Genomic DNA, 16,180 nt, shown 5'->3' with positions numbered 1-16,180 from the left:
TTGCTGTTTGTTTGCAAGGCACAGGCCAAAGAGTGGGGGCCAGTGGGTGGGCAGGGCTGGTGTATAAGACGCACCTAAATTTTCACCCCCTTTTGGGGGGTAAAAAAGTGCATCTTATACTCCGAAAAATACGGTATATAGTAAAAATACTATATTTTGCACTTTTGATAAAACTAATTCACTTATTTTGGCTCTTATATACTTGATACTGCATTTTTTTGTTGCTAAAGCCTTTCTACTGACCCTTTATTAAGGATCAGCTTAATAAACTGGAGTTTCCATAACAGTGATATTATAAATTTCCTAATGGTGTTGGGGTTTTTTACTTTTGTATTCTGCAATGGAAAGTCCCTATACTATAATGAAAGCTTCCATGCAGTGTTTTGCACCATTTTTTTTCTCCATTGGATACAATTTCATTGTCAATAAATTTTCCTTTTGTCTTTAAATGTTATTTTAGTTTAAAGACACTAGTTTTGCACCTCACATTAACACAGAATTGTCTTGCAACAAATCATGAATAGGTTTTGGCCACTTCTTATTTTATGTCTTTTTTCTGATAGTTTGTTCTCCCCTGCCCCCAAACAGACAGGACACAAAAAAAAATTAGAAGTAATTTAAGATCCTAAGCAAACCAGGATCTTGATAAGTGGCATATAAAAATTAAGCAATGGTTTCCTTTTGGAACATGCTACTGTGTTCCCTGAAAATACAATCTACTCAAAAAGTAAGTCCTAGCTTGATTTTTACATGTGCACCCAATATAAGCCCTACCCCCAAAATAAGCCCTAATTAAGACCCTGCCCACTCCAGGATGCACAAGTAAAAATTAAGCTAGGGTGGGGATGGATGGGTGGAGCTGTCCTAATACCTACCTTGGATAGTTACAGCCAGGCCTCGCACACCTCGGCCCATTTCTTCTGTAGCCAGCAAGATTTTCCTGAAGGCTTCTGTAGCTGATAACAGAGCTCCGGATAGATCCGGAGCTCTGTTATTGGCTGCAGAGGCCTTCAGGAAAGCCTTGTTGGCTGCAGAAGAAATGGGCCGAAATGTGCGAGGCCTGGTTGCAATTATCCAAAGTTAAAGAAGTTCCTGAAGGCCTCTGACAGCAAAAAGGAGGCCGGGGGCGACATGCGCAAGTGAGGTGAGTCAGTGGACAACACCCCCCCCCCCTTGAAAATAAGACCTGGTGCCTTTTTTGGTGGCAAAAATATATATAAGATAAGGTCTTATTTTCAGGGAAACATGGTAATACGTTATACTAAACAGAAAAATAAATTACATTATGATGTAGTATTAAATGCCAAAAATAGAGCAGTGCAGTAGCTCACATGATTAGGATGCTGGGTTGACTAATACCAATGGTGGGTGAACTCGCATCATTCACTCCAGGTCCTACTAACCTCACAGTTTGAAAACAAGTTATCACAAGTATATAGATAAGTACCATGTCAGGGTTAGTTGAACTGCAGATACCTTAAAATCTTCATTCATTCATTTGCAACTGAATAAACTCATGCCCAAGCTAAATATTGTATGAAAGACCTAAACTGTTATCCCAGTATCACAGCACCTGCAGAAGTCGAACTGTTTAGTTAAGTATGTGTTGGTTGGAGATAGGAAGATATACCGTATTTTTCAGAGTATTAGACGCACCTTTTCCCCCCAAAAAGGATGAAAATCTAGGTGCGTCTTATACTCTGAATGTAGCCCCACCCAGCTTCTCAAACAGAGGTTTCAGAGGCAGAAAAAAGCATCAGAAATGAAGCTTCAGAAAAGAAGCCCCAAACAGAGCTTCAGAAAAGAAGCCCCAAACAGAGCTTCAGAGGCTTGTTTTCTGAAGCTGTTTCGGAGGCTTTCAGAGGCAGAAAAGAAAGTTTTTTCTGAAACAGAGTTTCAGAAGTTTCAGAGGCAGAAAAAAAAGCAAAAAAAAGCAAGGCACAGAGCTCACAATCAAGAAACCTGTTGCTAAAATTCACCTCTGGGAACAGCTGATTGGGGGTATTCTGGGAGGCCGATCCACCTGCCAATCTGCTTTTTTCTTATTTTCCTCCCCAAAAACTAAGGTGAGTCTTATATTCCGGTGTGCTTTATACTCCGAAAAATACGGTAACCTTTTTCATAGCACGATTTACCATTCAAAATTTATGAAATCTGCTTTCGTCTTCTTTGAAGGAGAGAGAGGGAAGGTTATATCTCTTCCCCAAATAGTTTATAATAACTCAGAGTGATATTTGTGGATAGGAAAACACGATGGGAGAAAGAATAATAATTTCCAAGTGCTGTTTTCCTAATCTAATACCAATGTAATGTAGTATTAAGGAGCAGGAAAATTGAGGTTCTAGACTCTCAGCCACAGAAACTCAGGTGTGGCTTTGGGCCAGTCACTGACCCTAAACCCAAAATGTGTCATGGGATTAAAATCAGGGGAGGAATTACAATATAAGACACCTTGAACTTCTGTTTCAAAAAAACAAATAAATATAAATCTAATAAATAAATAAACATGTATTTATATGTATATGCATATTCCAGTCTTGTAATCAAAAGACATTAGACAGCAAAAATATTTAATCACCTGCTTGGCCTCCTCCAAATCAAAATCTTCCAGTACACTCCTGAATCCATTTAGTTCCCATGGACATTAACGGATCTTTTGAGTTGTATTTCATTTTCAATGAATTGATCATTGCACACAGAAGAAAATAATATTTGTTGCAAAAAAAAAAGAGAGAGAGAGAGAGAGAATGCCTTCAGAAGAGCATTATTTGATTAATGATACTGTTTCCATGACACTTTTCTGTTTGTTACATGTTCATATGAGCTTGCGTACAATTCCTTCTTTTCTGCCTACTCAGAAAGTGGCAGTTAGGAGAATGAACAGTGGTCACACCTCTGTAGCAGAGCAAAGGAAAAGGAATGGAGCTACTTGCCCTAATGGTTCTCAGTGAAAAGACCAACCACACTCAATGTGTAGTCCTCAATGGAACTATATCTACATGGAGGGAAGTATGCAGTGGGGTACTGTATCTATCTTCTGGAGTGTTGGTTGTTCCTGCCAGCTTGGTGTTGTCTGCAACACCAGTTTGATGAGTTCCCCATCTGTTCCCTCATCCAAATAATTGATAAAGACGTTGAAGAGTACTGAGCCTAAAACAGAGCTTTAAGGTACCCCACTGCATACTTCCCTCCATGTAGATGCAGTTCCATTGAGGACTACACATTGAGTGCAGTTGGTCAGCCAGTTGCAAATCCATCTGGTTGTGATGCTGTCTAACCCACATTTTTTTATTTTATGAAGTAGTAGGTTGTGGTCTATTTTATCAAATGCCTTACTGAAGTCCAAGTAAATTATATCCACAGCATTCCTCAGGTCCACTAATTTTGCCCCATTGTCAAAGAATGCAATAAGATTTGTCTGGCATGATCTGTTTTTGACAAAATTAGCACTGCTGAGATTAAAATTAAAATGATTAATTATAACTTTGTGCTCCTTCTGGTGGTTTTTCAAATAGATATTCATTTGATTAAACATAGTGCAGATGTAAGTACCATTATAACTTATTTTGGTTTTAAGAACTCTACTATAATATATAACAACCTGAACTGTTTAATACATTACAATCAGTTCTGTTTCTCTGCCCTGAATGAGATTGTGTTGTGAAGTCAATATTGGCTCATGGCAACTCTATGAATAGTTGTTCTCAACTGAGTTCTCGCTACAGTTAGGTGACTGATCCTTATTAGAATAGCAACCATCACTGTTGTAATCATATTAATCCATTACATTGCTGGTTTTCTTTTATCTGTATATTTTCTTAAATCTTGCTGAGCACAAAGATTTTCTCTTTGCTTGTCGTGTCCACAGTATGAAAGTCATTGTTTGTCATTTGAGCTTTGATTGATGGTATAGTTCCTTCTATTAAAACTAAAATTAATGTCTGACTTAATCTGAGGAAAAACAGTTTTTTAATTTGTGTAAAATAAAGTTACTGGGCTGAATGTAGACTTAAAACAATTCAAACTGTCATCTGAACTGTTCAATATAAAGTTTGATTTTGGAAAAAAAAAACATGATGGCAGGTCTTGTCTTACTACTTTTTAAAGGAACTAGAAACTATGGTTTATAATTTTCATCTAGTAATTTATTTAAAATTTTTATATTTTTGTAAAGCTCCTGGGAAAGTAGCAGATAAAGTCATTATTGAAAACACAAGAGATTCAACCTTTGTCTTCATGGAGGGATCAGAGGATGCTTATGTTGGATACATGACAATCAGGGTAAGAAAAAACATGGGCAAATACTTGTCTTGAACATTTTTTTAAAAAAAATTGATTTATATGCCACCCTTCTCCGGAGACAGCTTATTGCCCCCACAAACTGGGTCCTCAATTTACCTACCTTAGAAAGGATGGAAGGCTGAATAAACCTTGAGCCTGGTGAGATTCGAACTTACAGTAATTGCAGAGAGCTGGTATTAATCACAATGCTATCAGTCTGCTGAGCCACCAGGCCCTGAAAGAAATGAATAGCTAATAAAGGGATTTATTGTATGTTATTTCAGTTTAACCCTGATGATAAATCTGCACAACATCACAATGCTCATCATTGCTTAGAGATTACAGTCAACTGCAGTCCAATAATAGATCATTGTATTATCCGAAGTACTTGTACAGGTATGTAATTTCTTTGTAAAATAATTAAAAAGTAGAAAAGGTTATTTGTAGATAATTTCTAAACTGTGTTTATGTGTGTAATGGAATCTTGCTTCCCTAGATGATGAAATTTCATGTGTTAATATGAATTTTCCACTTAATAACAGACTTTGGGTTCTTGGAGCTTTACTTTTTTAAATGTTTGTTCACTTGTTCCCAGGTATCCCTAACTGATAATTTATGGTAGGGGTGTGCAAAAGTTCCATTCTGGGGAATACTTGAAAGTGTTATGCTTCTTACAGTTCATCCCAATTCAGCTCTTCTAGGAGTGGTCTGGCAGACTTCCAGAACAGGAGGTGGTTTGTTGTATTCCTACACAGAGCTCAAAGCAGAGTATTTTATATATCCTTAATTAAGTATTATATAAATTGTTATACTGCTATAAGATGTAATTTATTTAGCTTAGTATCATATTTTGAAAGGCCAAGATTACAAAATAGGCAAAATCGATTCAAGTTATTCCAATTGCAAAAATGTAACAGGTGGTATTTGTTTCACATATACTATGAAAGACAAACATATATCTCATTTTTATATGTACAAACTTCATTTTCAGTTGGTTCTGCAGTTTGTGTTAGTGGCCAAGGGGCTTGTCCCACTATCAAGCATTGTAACATAAGTGACTGTGAAAATGTTGGACTCTACATCACAGATCATGCACAGGTAATACTTCTTCCATATTTCTTTTTTGCTATCTCTTTTTTATTGTTTTCTTTGTTAACTATTATAACTCATCCTAAAGCCATTCTTTTCTAACCTTTTAGGGGATATATGAGGATAATGAGATTTCTAATAATGCATTAGCTGGGATTTGGGTTAAAAACCACGGAAACCCTATTATAAGACGAAATCACATTCATCACGGGCGAGATGTTGGTGTTTTTACATTTGATCATGGCATGGTAATGTATATTTCTCTATGTGCATAAATACACAAGCAAATATAGATAGGTGTATTTTGCGGACAGATTTTTATGTGTATGTATGTCTCTTGGGAAATGAAGCTTTTGTGAACATTCAAGATGTTTTTGTTAATTTATTAGTCTGCATTACCAAAGTAATGAAATCTCTTGCATCTATAGAACAAGTATATAGTATGGTTAGCAGGGAAAATTGAAGTCAAGAATCTTGGGAGAACCTTCGTGATGTCCTTACATTCCATAACTCTTATTCTCTGTTTATTTAAGAGACATAATCAATTACCACATAAAAACATTAACTCTTCTAAAGCTATTTTCAATCCTTCAATTATTGCTCAGAATTGTTTCTGTGTAGATACTTATATATTAGCGTGGCAGCTTTTTTTTGTTGTATCAACTTAATAATATAACTGCAAATTCTCTTTCCTTTTTTTTCCTTCCAAGCATGGTTACAAAGACACTGTTGTTTTATATTCCAGCAAGTCATAAAGTGGGAACTGCAAGCAGTGGAAAGCTTGAAATGAATGAGTTTTTTCTCTTAATTTTATATTTGAATATCTAGTTGCAGTTGGGACGATGTTTGCATAAATCCCTTATCACGATATCTTAGTTTTGCTATTTTTACAATTACACCTTGATCTAACTGCGAAACTATCATATTTTACTTATGTACTGAATTGGAATTGTTTACAGTTCCAATTCAGAAATATTTAGTATTTTGATGGGTGTGGCATTGTTTGAATTTCTGCTTGTTGGTGCTGCAACAACACAAGACTTTATGTGTTACAAGTTGCCATTTTTACAATATTCCTGTTAGTTTAGCACTAGTTGGAACTATTTCTTGGTTGCTAGTATAAGTAGTTACTTTGTGCTTCCATGTTGGTTGTTTCATTTCAGACATTGGACATTATTGCCAAGAACCTGATTTGAGCTCCCATATTTCTGACATAAATTATATTTATTATATTCTCTGAGTGCCAGAAACAATATTTATTTACTAATCTTATGTCACTGCAAAGCTTTGATGCTGCTTCTTGCAAAATATTATTGCTAGACAGAATGTTTGACTTCAGAAAAAGAGCAGCAGACTGTGACAAGTCATGTTGTGATTTTACCTATTTTTAATTCAAAGTCAATGTAAAATCCTTTTGTTCCAAATTAATAATCAAGGGGCTACATTGACACTTTCCTCTAAAATAAAATCTGATAAAAGTCAGTTTATTAAAGTCATATTTCATTACAGATCTGGAGGAAGTTTGGATGTTATTTAAGATTTAAAATATTGTTTCAAAATACATTGTTCTCTATTTGAATGGATTTCCAGCATTTTAAAAATTTAATGTTCAAAAGTACTAGCATCCCCCAAAGATCTTTTGAAACAAGCTCAGGTATACGCAGGCTAAGGATAGAAATATTTCAAATTTTTTTGTGCACTATTGAGCTTTTCTTATCCTTTAGAGATCACAAGTCTTGGTGATGACATGGGGACTTCTCTGGAAGAGTCAGAAAATGTTGGCCTTTTGTTTCAGAAGTTAAACTTAATAATGCATCTACGTTATTCTTAATGTTTAAAAATTAAAATAGCATACCAAAAAATCTGCAATGTATTGTGGAATTAATCAGCAGAATTGGGAGAGAAGTTTGAAGTATTGCAAAAACAGGATTGGAAGTTGCATGTAGCTTGTAAGCCAAGGTTATACAGCCCTGCTACAATATGTAATTTTGAGAATTAAGAAAATAATCTAGGGTTGGTTATGTTGAATTAAATGTAATTGGTGTATAGAAGACTTTTTTTTTCAACTGAAAAAAGGGCTTAATATATTGTACTGTTGTTAAGGATCCAACAGATAGTGTGAAAGAACATGATAACATTTTTCTTAATATAAGTTTGATGTCATAGAAATAAATAATAGCCAGATTAGCCTAGTGGTTAAAGCACCAGGCTATATAAACTGGGAAACTGAATTCTAGGCTTGCCTTTGGCACAAAGCCAGCTGAGCCAATCCCTCTCTCTGGGACCTAGAAAGAAAACAAAAAGCAAGCCACTTCTCAAAATGTTGTCTAGAAAACTGCAGGGATCAATAAACAAATAATTTTAATAGTATTACATATTCTTCTGTACAGATATGTTTCATTACAAACATTAGGTAGTCAGAAGATAATTTTTTCCTATTGTTTCTCCTTGCCTCCCAACATTCTCTCTCCCCTTCCTCTTCTTCTCCCCCGGTCTTATGTTTAGGGTTATTTTGAAAGTTGCAACATACATAGAAATAGAATAGCTGGTTTTGAAGTGAAAGCATATGCAAATCCTACTGTAGTTCGTTGTGAAATCCACCATGGGCAAACTGGAGGAATCTATGTTCATGAAAAAGGAAGAGGACAATTTATAGAAAATAAAATCTATGCAAACAATTTTGCTGGTGTATGGATTACTTCAAATAGCGATCCAACCATAAGGTACTATCTTTATTTTAACTTAGAGATTTATTCTAGGAAGTATTGCAAAATATTTTCTGTATATTATTTTAGTCATTTGGGAGTCACCTACTCTTTAAATTAGCATTTGAAGCAGGACCCAGAAGTTATCTGGATGTGAAACCTTGTATAAACTATTCTAAACTCTAGATTAAGAGCACATTATACCTGCAATTATAACATTTGAAAAGTAAGTTTAGATGAGAGACAGATAATCTTTTACTGTGTAGAAGACTATATTGTATTATGTAATTTATTGAGAACGTGGGATATACAAACTAAAGCAAACTATTGGTGGGTCCATGGCTAAAAATGTTTGACTTTTTTTCTTCAATGATATCCTGTTCTCTTGCTTTCTTGCTTTCCCTTCCCTGTCCCTCTTCTCCCTAAGCAGCAGACTGCAAAAAGCAGAAAGATGATTTGAACTAGAAGTTTGGAGATATCTTGGGGAGAGGCAGAGGAGGGAGAGATCAGGTTGAAGCATTTGGAATTAATTTGATGACCCAGTTTAAAAAAAGATGATACCTGACAATGTTATTTTCTGTTTTTAAACCTTTAGGGGCAATGCAATTTTTAATGGAAATCAAGGTGGAGTCTATATATTTGGTGATGGAAGAGGTCTTATTGAAGGAAATGACATTTATGGTAAACAAATATTTGCTCAGTTGCATTTAATATTCTTTGTGACCTATATGCCACATTTTCTTACACTTTTCTTATTCCAACAGGGAATGCATTAGCAGGAATACAAATTCGGACTAACAGCTGTCCTATTGTTCGGCACAATAAGATTCACGATGGCCAACATGGTGGTATATATGTGGTAAGCATAGTTTTGGAGTAAACATTGGAAAATCCATTATTTAGCTTTATTTTCAATATTAATTGTGTAGATAATTTAGAAAATCATAGCATGAACATGAACTCCTGGAACTATAGGAGTTCTAAAATGCATGAAAAGGAGGGATGAGTTTGCTATCAACATGTGTTCCTCCTTTTCTCCAATCCATATACCCATCTTGAACTGCTGACAAAATGAGCTGTAGTTTGATTTAACAGTAGATGGAAAATATTCTACATATTTGGGAAGCAGTAATACAAAATAATGTTTATTAACACACATACCCCGCAATCTATCCATCTATCTTATGGGTGTCAAACTTGCAGCGTCACAGCAGCATTACGTGACGTATCGGGACTTTTCCCCCTTTCGCTAAATTGGGCATGGACATGGCCAGAGCCTGATGCATCCAGCCCATGGACCGGGAGTTTGACATCCCTGATCTATCTGGTTTTTATGTACTCTACTTCCAGTGACTCTGGGCAGATGAGACAGCAGAATAGTACTATTCTCAGAAAGCTCGTTGATTGGAGAAATGGGCAAAATATTTCATGTATGAGGGCATGAAGTTTTATCTGATTGTGACCACCTAACCAAAATATATATTTAATTTAAGCAGTGGTGGTTTAGTGTGTGGAAAATAAGTAAGGAAGGAGCAGTACTAAGGTGAGGTGAAAGAGGGGAAGGCTCTGACAAATTTGGGAGAGATGGGTCAGTGTGGCATCTGAGAAGAAAGTTAAGGGAAAAGAGGGCTATGAAGGTCAGTAGTTTGCCTGCCTGGCACACAGGCCACACAAAGGTGTGGTGGAATGAGAGATGAGGTGCACCAATCTCACTTTACCTGCTACACAGAACTTCTCTGGATTTTTGCTTCAGCCAAATGCTGGCACCCAAAATGCTTGATTTTGGTTTGGTTGGACTATGGCCTATCTTGATCCCCAAATGTTTGCTTCAGGTTTGAACCAAAACACATTTTTCACTTTGTAGATACTCCCCACTCCCTTCAATTAACTTGTAACCAAGAACAGAAAAAAACCTTTAGAAGGAATTGACCAAATCGATTGCAGGTTGCACTTGATTTGCATACTTTTGTTTTGTTTCAGCATGAAAAAGGCCAAGGTGTGATTGAAGAAAATGAAGTTTACAGTAATACCTTGGCTGGAGTCTGGGTTACAACAGGAAGCACTCCAGTTTTAAGAAGAAATAGAATACATAGTGGTAAACAGGTATGTTGCTTACTATTGTGTAAGTTACAGCAACACTAGTTTCAAATTTTTTACTATTTTTATGTTTATGCTTTAGGTTGGTGTCTATTTCTATGACAATGGGCATGGAGTATTAGAAGACAACGATATCTATAACCATATGTACTCAGGAGTTCAAATCAGGTAAAATATACTTTTATTTACTTCCTTAAAAGAGGCTTAGTATATATTGTTTTCATTCAGTGACTTCTCTTCCTTCTCCTTTAAAATGATCCACACATGGGATTGTGTCTGTCTGTGTTTGTAGGTCTTATTGCTTTCTTCTTCTGTTTAATGAGAGTGATTTTTCAAATGATAATCCAACTACAAATAGGGAAGTACAGTTGTCATTCATTAAGCACAATTGGGATTTAGGATTTAAGTAGTTGACTTTGAATGATTAACTTATTTGTAGCTATATGAAAATGCTTACCTTGTCAGTGCACTGTGGCTTTCTTGAGAATTTTTCTTTCTTCAAGTTGGCACATTGGGAGTGAGAGATACATTTGATACAGTGAAAGTGATAAATCCTTAAATGGGGTGGGTGGGGTGGGGAGAAATGCTACAGTTATAAGATTTTATTACCATTGGGAAAACAAGCTATATTTTTTGAAGCAAAATTATAATGACATGGGAGGCTCAGATAAAACAAATTCAATCTAGTCATATCTAAGTCCTGTTAAAATAGTGAAATTTATCACACTGTTTAGGAATTCTGCTTGTAGTCAGATGATAGGTATTCAAAGCTGAGCTAGAGAGGATGTGGTTATGTTCTTTAATGCTTTCATTTTCTTTTCAGTCTTTACTTCAAAATAAGATTGTTTATCAGGAAGCATCCCCTTTGCTTACTTTACTAAATGAGATTAGCTTGACTAATAATATTTGCATGAGAAGGAATTGATTTACTGTGTGGTGCCATGATATCCACTACCAACCACAAAGAGGATAAACCTGCTGTCCGTCAATTACATAGCTTCAACCTAGCCTACTGCCTGTGCTCTTGCCCAAAAGAGTCAGTTTGTTCAATGGCTGTTTGATAACATGCAGTTAAAAAAAGCTGCAGCAGGATTATTGGAAGTGGAATGGGACAACTTGCCGCAGCCAACTCACCATGGGACAATTTGCCATGGCCAGTTCACTGCGGGACCATGCATCGCAGGACAATTTAACAATTATTTAAAATAATTTAAAAAACATTTTAATTTTTGTCTTTTACATTTCATTTTGTCCCTCCTTTTGCACCCTTTCTTTAATATTTCTATTCCACCATTTCTTCAATATGAGTTTAATTCTTGTCCCACAGCGAGTTGTCCTGCAGCAAATTGGCCATGGCAAGTTGGCCGTGGTGTGTTGTCTGCAGCGAATTGTCATAGATCCTATTGAAAGGAGAAGATTTTTTTTCCTCTCTGCAACAATCCTTCCTCAAGATAGCTACTTCCCCACAGCTCTTGGCAGTGATTTGGAACAGGGCCATTGGAGGAAGGGGAATGAAGCAACTCTTGGGCTGAACTCTTTGTCACCCTGTTCTCTGTGACAAAAAATCATTTAAAGATAGAATAGGGGGAAAAAAGTGTTGCATAGAGAAAGTGCACGAAAAAGAAAGCAATATGCATAAATCAAGTTTAAATATGCTAAATAATGCTATGAAGTGAGTAGTATGTATGCATATGCTATTTGCCCTAAATAAATTCCCTGTCTGGCTGAATACATTTCCTTCAGAGGCCAATCTCAGAGTGTTCAAGATTTGGCATTGAGATAAATGCACATCAATTATTTTTATGTGTGCCAGGATGATGTGAGAAGAGAGATTAACGTTCCAGTTCTGGTCTAATTTCATCAGACATACGTAACTAAAATGTTTACATTGCCAGCAGGGCCCTTCCTCTTACAAGTGAATTTTATTTTATTAGTAATAAATTATAAGTACATTTTGAGTAACATCTTTGCTTTTGCACAGAACTGGAAGTAACCCCAAAATTAGGCGCAACAAGATTTGGGGAGGCCAGAATGGTGGAATTCTTGTTTATAATTCGGGTGAGTTCAACTTTACTTTGCTTAATTTTAAAAAATGCAAAAAATTTTCACATTGCTGAGGTCTTAAATTTCACTTTTATGTTATAAAGGGCTTGGTTTTATAGAAGACAATGAAATTTTTGACAATGCAATGGCTGGAGTATGGATTAAGACAGATAGTAATCCTACATTAAGAAGAAACAAAATCCATGATGGCAGAGATGGGGGAATCTGCATATTTAATGGAGGCAGAGGTTAGTGTCTTATCATTTTTACCATATTTATATTTTTATTATATTTTCTAATAGTCTGGTGCTGATAAAAATTAAAAGTGAATTCCAGATCTAGAATGTGATCAGAATCTTCACTTGCATGGAACTGAAAATGTTAGCCCCAAATTGGCTGATTACTGCTTTCCATAGCATTTCCAGGCAATGTGATTGATGTTAACTTACCATTCACCTTTAAACTAGTCTTTGTAACAGATGGATGATATGTGTTCTTTTCTACCCTTGAATGACAATAAATTTCTTACTTACAGCAGAGAAATAAGTTCAAATATTTGTGGTTCTACTGGTTTGGCCAAGCAACCACCTTAAGAACAACTCCAAATTTAATTGTTCTAACTCTTTTCACTTACTGTAAAAATGGAACTATAGCTCTCTTGAGCTATCCAAAATAGTTTGGTGTGCAATATTCAAAATTCCATGGGTGTAATTGTAGCCTTTGGGGGTTTTTTTGGTATGATTATGAAATTAATTGAAGAATACAGTATGCAACATTAGCTCATGTAGGTCTCTGATTTATTTTTATTTTTTTCATTAATTGGTCGTAGGAATTCAGCTATGCTTGCTTTCAACATAAAATGCTTATTAATATTAATAATATTGTAATATTGTACTAATATTAGCATATTATAGGAGATGTGTGTGTCCTTTTTTCTTTTTAAAAAAAGGATTTCAGACTGAAATTAATGTTCTTGTTTTGGTGTTAGGCCTTCTTGAAGAAAATGATATCTTCAGGAATGCACAAGCTGGAGTTCTTATCAGCACAAATAGTCATCCGGTGTTACGGAAAAATAGAATATTTGATGGATTTGCGGCAGGTTTGTGTTTGATTTGTATTGATTTTAGCTCAGAAGAGTGGCAGTTTTAAGCAGCTTAGTACTGATGCAAGGGCCTTGCCAGTATTGAAGATATATCCTGGGGGACACATGCTGACATTTTAATACATTTCAAAAACAATAATTTTGCTGGTTTTCCTCCTTTTTTTCTTTTAGAAGGTATCATAGCCAGAGCACCATGTTTCAAACAGCTTAGCATTCTTCATGACATTTGCAATTACTTTTTCCCGAATGTTAGCGGTAGCTATGTTAATTTCTTTAGGAAAAAAAAGTAATTTCTTCTGGCACCATCCCAAGCTAACATTGCCATTGTGAATAGCAGCTGAATTGCTTTATATTGAAATCTGTAAATCTGTAATTTTTCATGAAATGTAGTTATCTGACCAGTCTCCAATTATTTACTACCCTGTATAAATATGTCTTGGGGAATGTTCAAAGAATAGCCTTAATTACTGAGATTTACCAAAGTTAAAACAGCACTTTGCTTTTGCTGAATATATTGGCATACGATGTCATATTACACTTTAAGAACAAACTTGCACATAAACATACCAGGCTGTAATACTAGAGCATTTCAGAGTATGGCATGCTGCACATAATAAACATGTAGAATTCCCAAGTAAAAGCTGCAATGCTACTGACACAGTTAACTTTTAAAAAGTACTTTGCGCTTTTGCGCAGAGCAGTGTTATATGTTGAATAAAAATAAATGCACAGTAACTCATGCATTGGGTTGCTATTTTTAGGAAAATTTTATTTGAAAATACATCAAATGAAGCCCATTATATAATCTCAAAACTCAGTTCTTGCCCTGCCCCGTTCCCTTTGTATTTTTAGGATTGAACCTAACCATCTGTTTCCTGAAGCAATGCTCCAGTGTTTAATAAATATTACAAAATGTTGATACTTGAATTTTGAAAGTTGTAATCAGCTTCAGCATGAGTGCATCTAATGAGTGCTTTTTCCTAGATGGCATTATTTTTAAGCCATGTGGAGATTACGTAATTAGTAAAATCCAAGTTTTGTGTTTATTAAAATATTTTTTTTCTTTTTAACCTAAGGTATTGAAATAACAAATCATGCAACTGCAACTTTAGAAGGCAATCAAATTTTCAATAATCGGTTTGGAGGTTTATTTCTAGCCTCTGGGGTCAATGTGACAATGAAAGGTATGTAAATTATGCTTATTTGTAGCATACCAAAACTGTTAGAATATTTTATTTTTGCACAGTAAACAATTATCTATTTTCATAAGCATGGCTGTTTAAAAATAAAGAAACATCTTAACATTTAGAACATGTATCAACTTTTTCTCCATTACAAGCACACAAGCACAACCCAGTCAACCATCCATTGAAGGAAATGTATCTCACAATAGAACAGGCTTTTCCAGTAAACTCTTAAATCTACTTTGGAGGGTTGGGTTAAAAGATTTCAAAAGGGCAGAATGGGAATATTTCTTTATGCTTCAGGGAATAGTTTGTTGAATGAGCAGAAATATACTGGTGTAAGAGATAAGATAACCCTAAGCTTTTGTAATGAGTACTGTGGTAATTTGATGTAAAGAAAAATCTTCCATTAGGAGCTAGTTCATGTCTTGACTGCTACGGATTGTGAATATAAAATAATTTCACTCTCTAGGAACATCTGGCTCCACTTCACTGATTAAACTTTCACATATATCAGCTTTAGGAATATTTTCCTATAGTTGTATATGTATATTTGCATGAACTTTTCTCTGGAAAAGGCTTTTTCCTTCCTTGCATAAAAGGTTCTCTTGATTTCTTATATTCATAACCTCTTGTTATTTTGTTGATATCTGCATTGCTTTTTTAGGCATAATATCTATCTCCTTGCTCTTGCTTCCCTTGCACTTGTCAGGCTTCCTGGCCTCTTTTTCACTTAAAAAAAAATTGGCAGAAGCATTTAGTATTATGTTCAAGAATGTGTTTGGCCTCCCTAAGCTTTCTTGCAAAATAAACAGGATAGGCAGCTTCAGCTCTTTGATTTGTAGTCATGCCTCAAAAAAGAGAGAGGGAAGAGGGAGAGAGGTAAGTAGGTATGCAGGAGTTGATTGCATTCTGATCATTCAGAACTTCATAACATCTCTGAAGTCAGTTATGTTGTGAAAGGTCTAGGCTTCAGACAGTTTTTGAGTGTTGACCATTCCCAAACATTGGGGACAACATAATATTCAGTATTTAATACTCTCTCAGGACCTCAGAAAAATGGATAGACTATACAAGCCAAAGACAGATGGGACCACTATTGACAAGGAATGAGGTGCTCCTGGATAGCTTTAATGCATTTAAGAAATAAGGCATGCATTAACACTTGTATTACTAAATTCCTTTGAAATTGTAATTAAAATCTGAAGGAATATTTTAAGTAGAATACTTGGTTTCCACTTCAGACTATTTTAGTGTCAAACATCAATATGGTAAACTAATACTGTGAAATCTTGCCATTTAATATAGATAATAAAATAATGAACAATCAAGACGCCATTGAAAAAGCTGTTAGTAGAGGCCAGTGTCTATATAAAATATCAAGTTACACCAGCTATCCAATGCATGATTTCTACAGGTAAGCAACTAAACATGATACATCTTTCTGTCTTGTAGATTTGGATTTTGCATGGAAAGTCTAATTATTTATTTCCTTTATTTTGTGTTGTAGGTGTCATACATGTAATACCACGGACCGCAATGCTATATGTGTAAATTGTATTAAGAAGTGCCATCAAGGACATGATGTTGAATTTATTAGACACGATAGGTATGTTGCATAGCCTTTGACTGAAAAATTGTTAAATATCAGTTGAACTTTTTCAATAAATATTTAAAAG

The 16,180-nt window shown here is 35.2% G+C and overlaps 1 protein-coding gene across 12 annotated transcripts in view; it reads left to right on the top strand.

Moving 5' to 3' along the window:
• The window catches only part of FBXO11 (F-box protein 11), a 75,881-nt gene that overhangs the window by 58,393 nt on the left and 1,308 nt on the right, over positions 1-16,180 (top strand). For all 12 annotated transcript variants that reach the window (XM_034427436.3, XM_034427437.3, XM_034427438.3 and 9 more), the window contains exons 8-22: positions 4,175-4,281; positions 4,566-4,677; positions 5,273-5,379; positions 5,481-5,618; positions 7,876-8,093; positions 8,671-8,756; positions 8,840-8,934; positions 10,056-10,178; positions 10,255-10,340; positions 12,154-12,230; positions 12,320-12,463; positions 13,204-13,314; positions 14,394-14,501; positions 15,810-15,918; positions 16,012-16,110. In XM_034427436.3, coding sequence (XP_034283327.1) covers positions 4,175-4,281; positions 4,566-4,677; positions 5,273-5,379; positions 5,481-5,618; positions 7,876-8,093; positions 8,671-8,756; positions 8,840-8,934; positions 10,056-10,178; positions 10,255-10,340; positions 12,154-12,230; positions 12,320-12,463; positions 13,204-13,314; positions 14,394-14,501; positions 15,810-15,918; positions 16,012-16,110 — 1,720 coding nt within the window. The remainder of the gene's footprint in view (positions 1-4,174; positions 4,282-4,565; positions 4,678-5,272; positions 5,380-5,480; positions 5,619-7,875; positions 8,094-8,670; positions 8,757-8,839; positions 8,935-10,055; positions 10,179-10,254; positions 10,341-12,153; positions 12,231-12,319; positions 12,464-13,203; positions 13,315-14,393; positions 14,502-15,809; positions 15,919-16,011; positions 16,111-16,180) is intronic.

Source organism: Pantherophis guttatus, chromosome 1 (assembly GCF_059756535.1).
Source record: "Pantherophis guttatus breed Tessera chromosome 1, ASM5975653v1, whole genome shotgun sequence".
Lineage (NCBI taxonomy): Eukaryota > Metazoa > Chordata > Lepidosauria > Squamata > Colubridae > Pantherophis > Pantherophis guttatus.
Note: the sequence above shows the minus strand (reverse complement) of the source record. Positions and strands in the feature narration are given on the sequence as shown.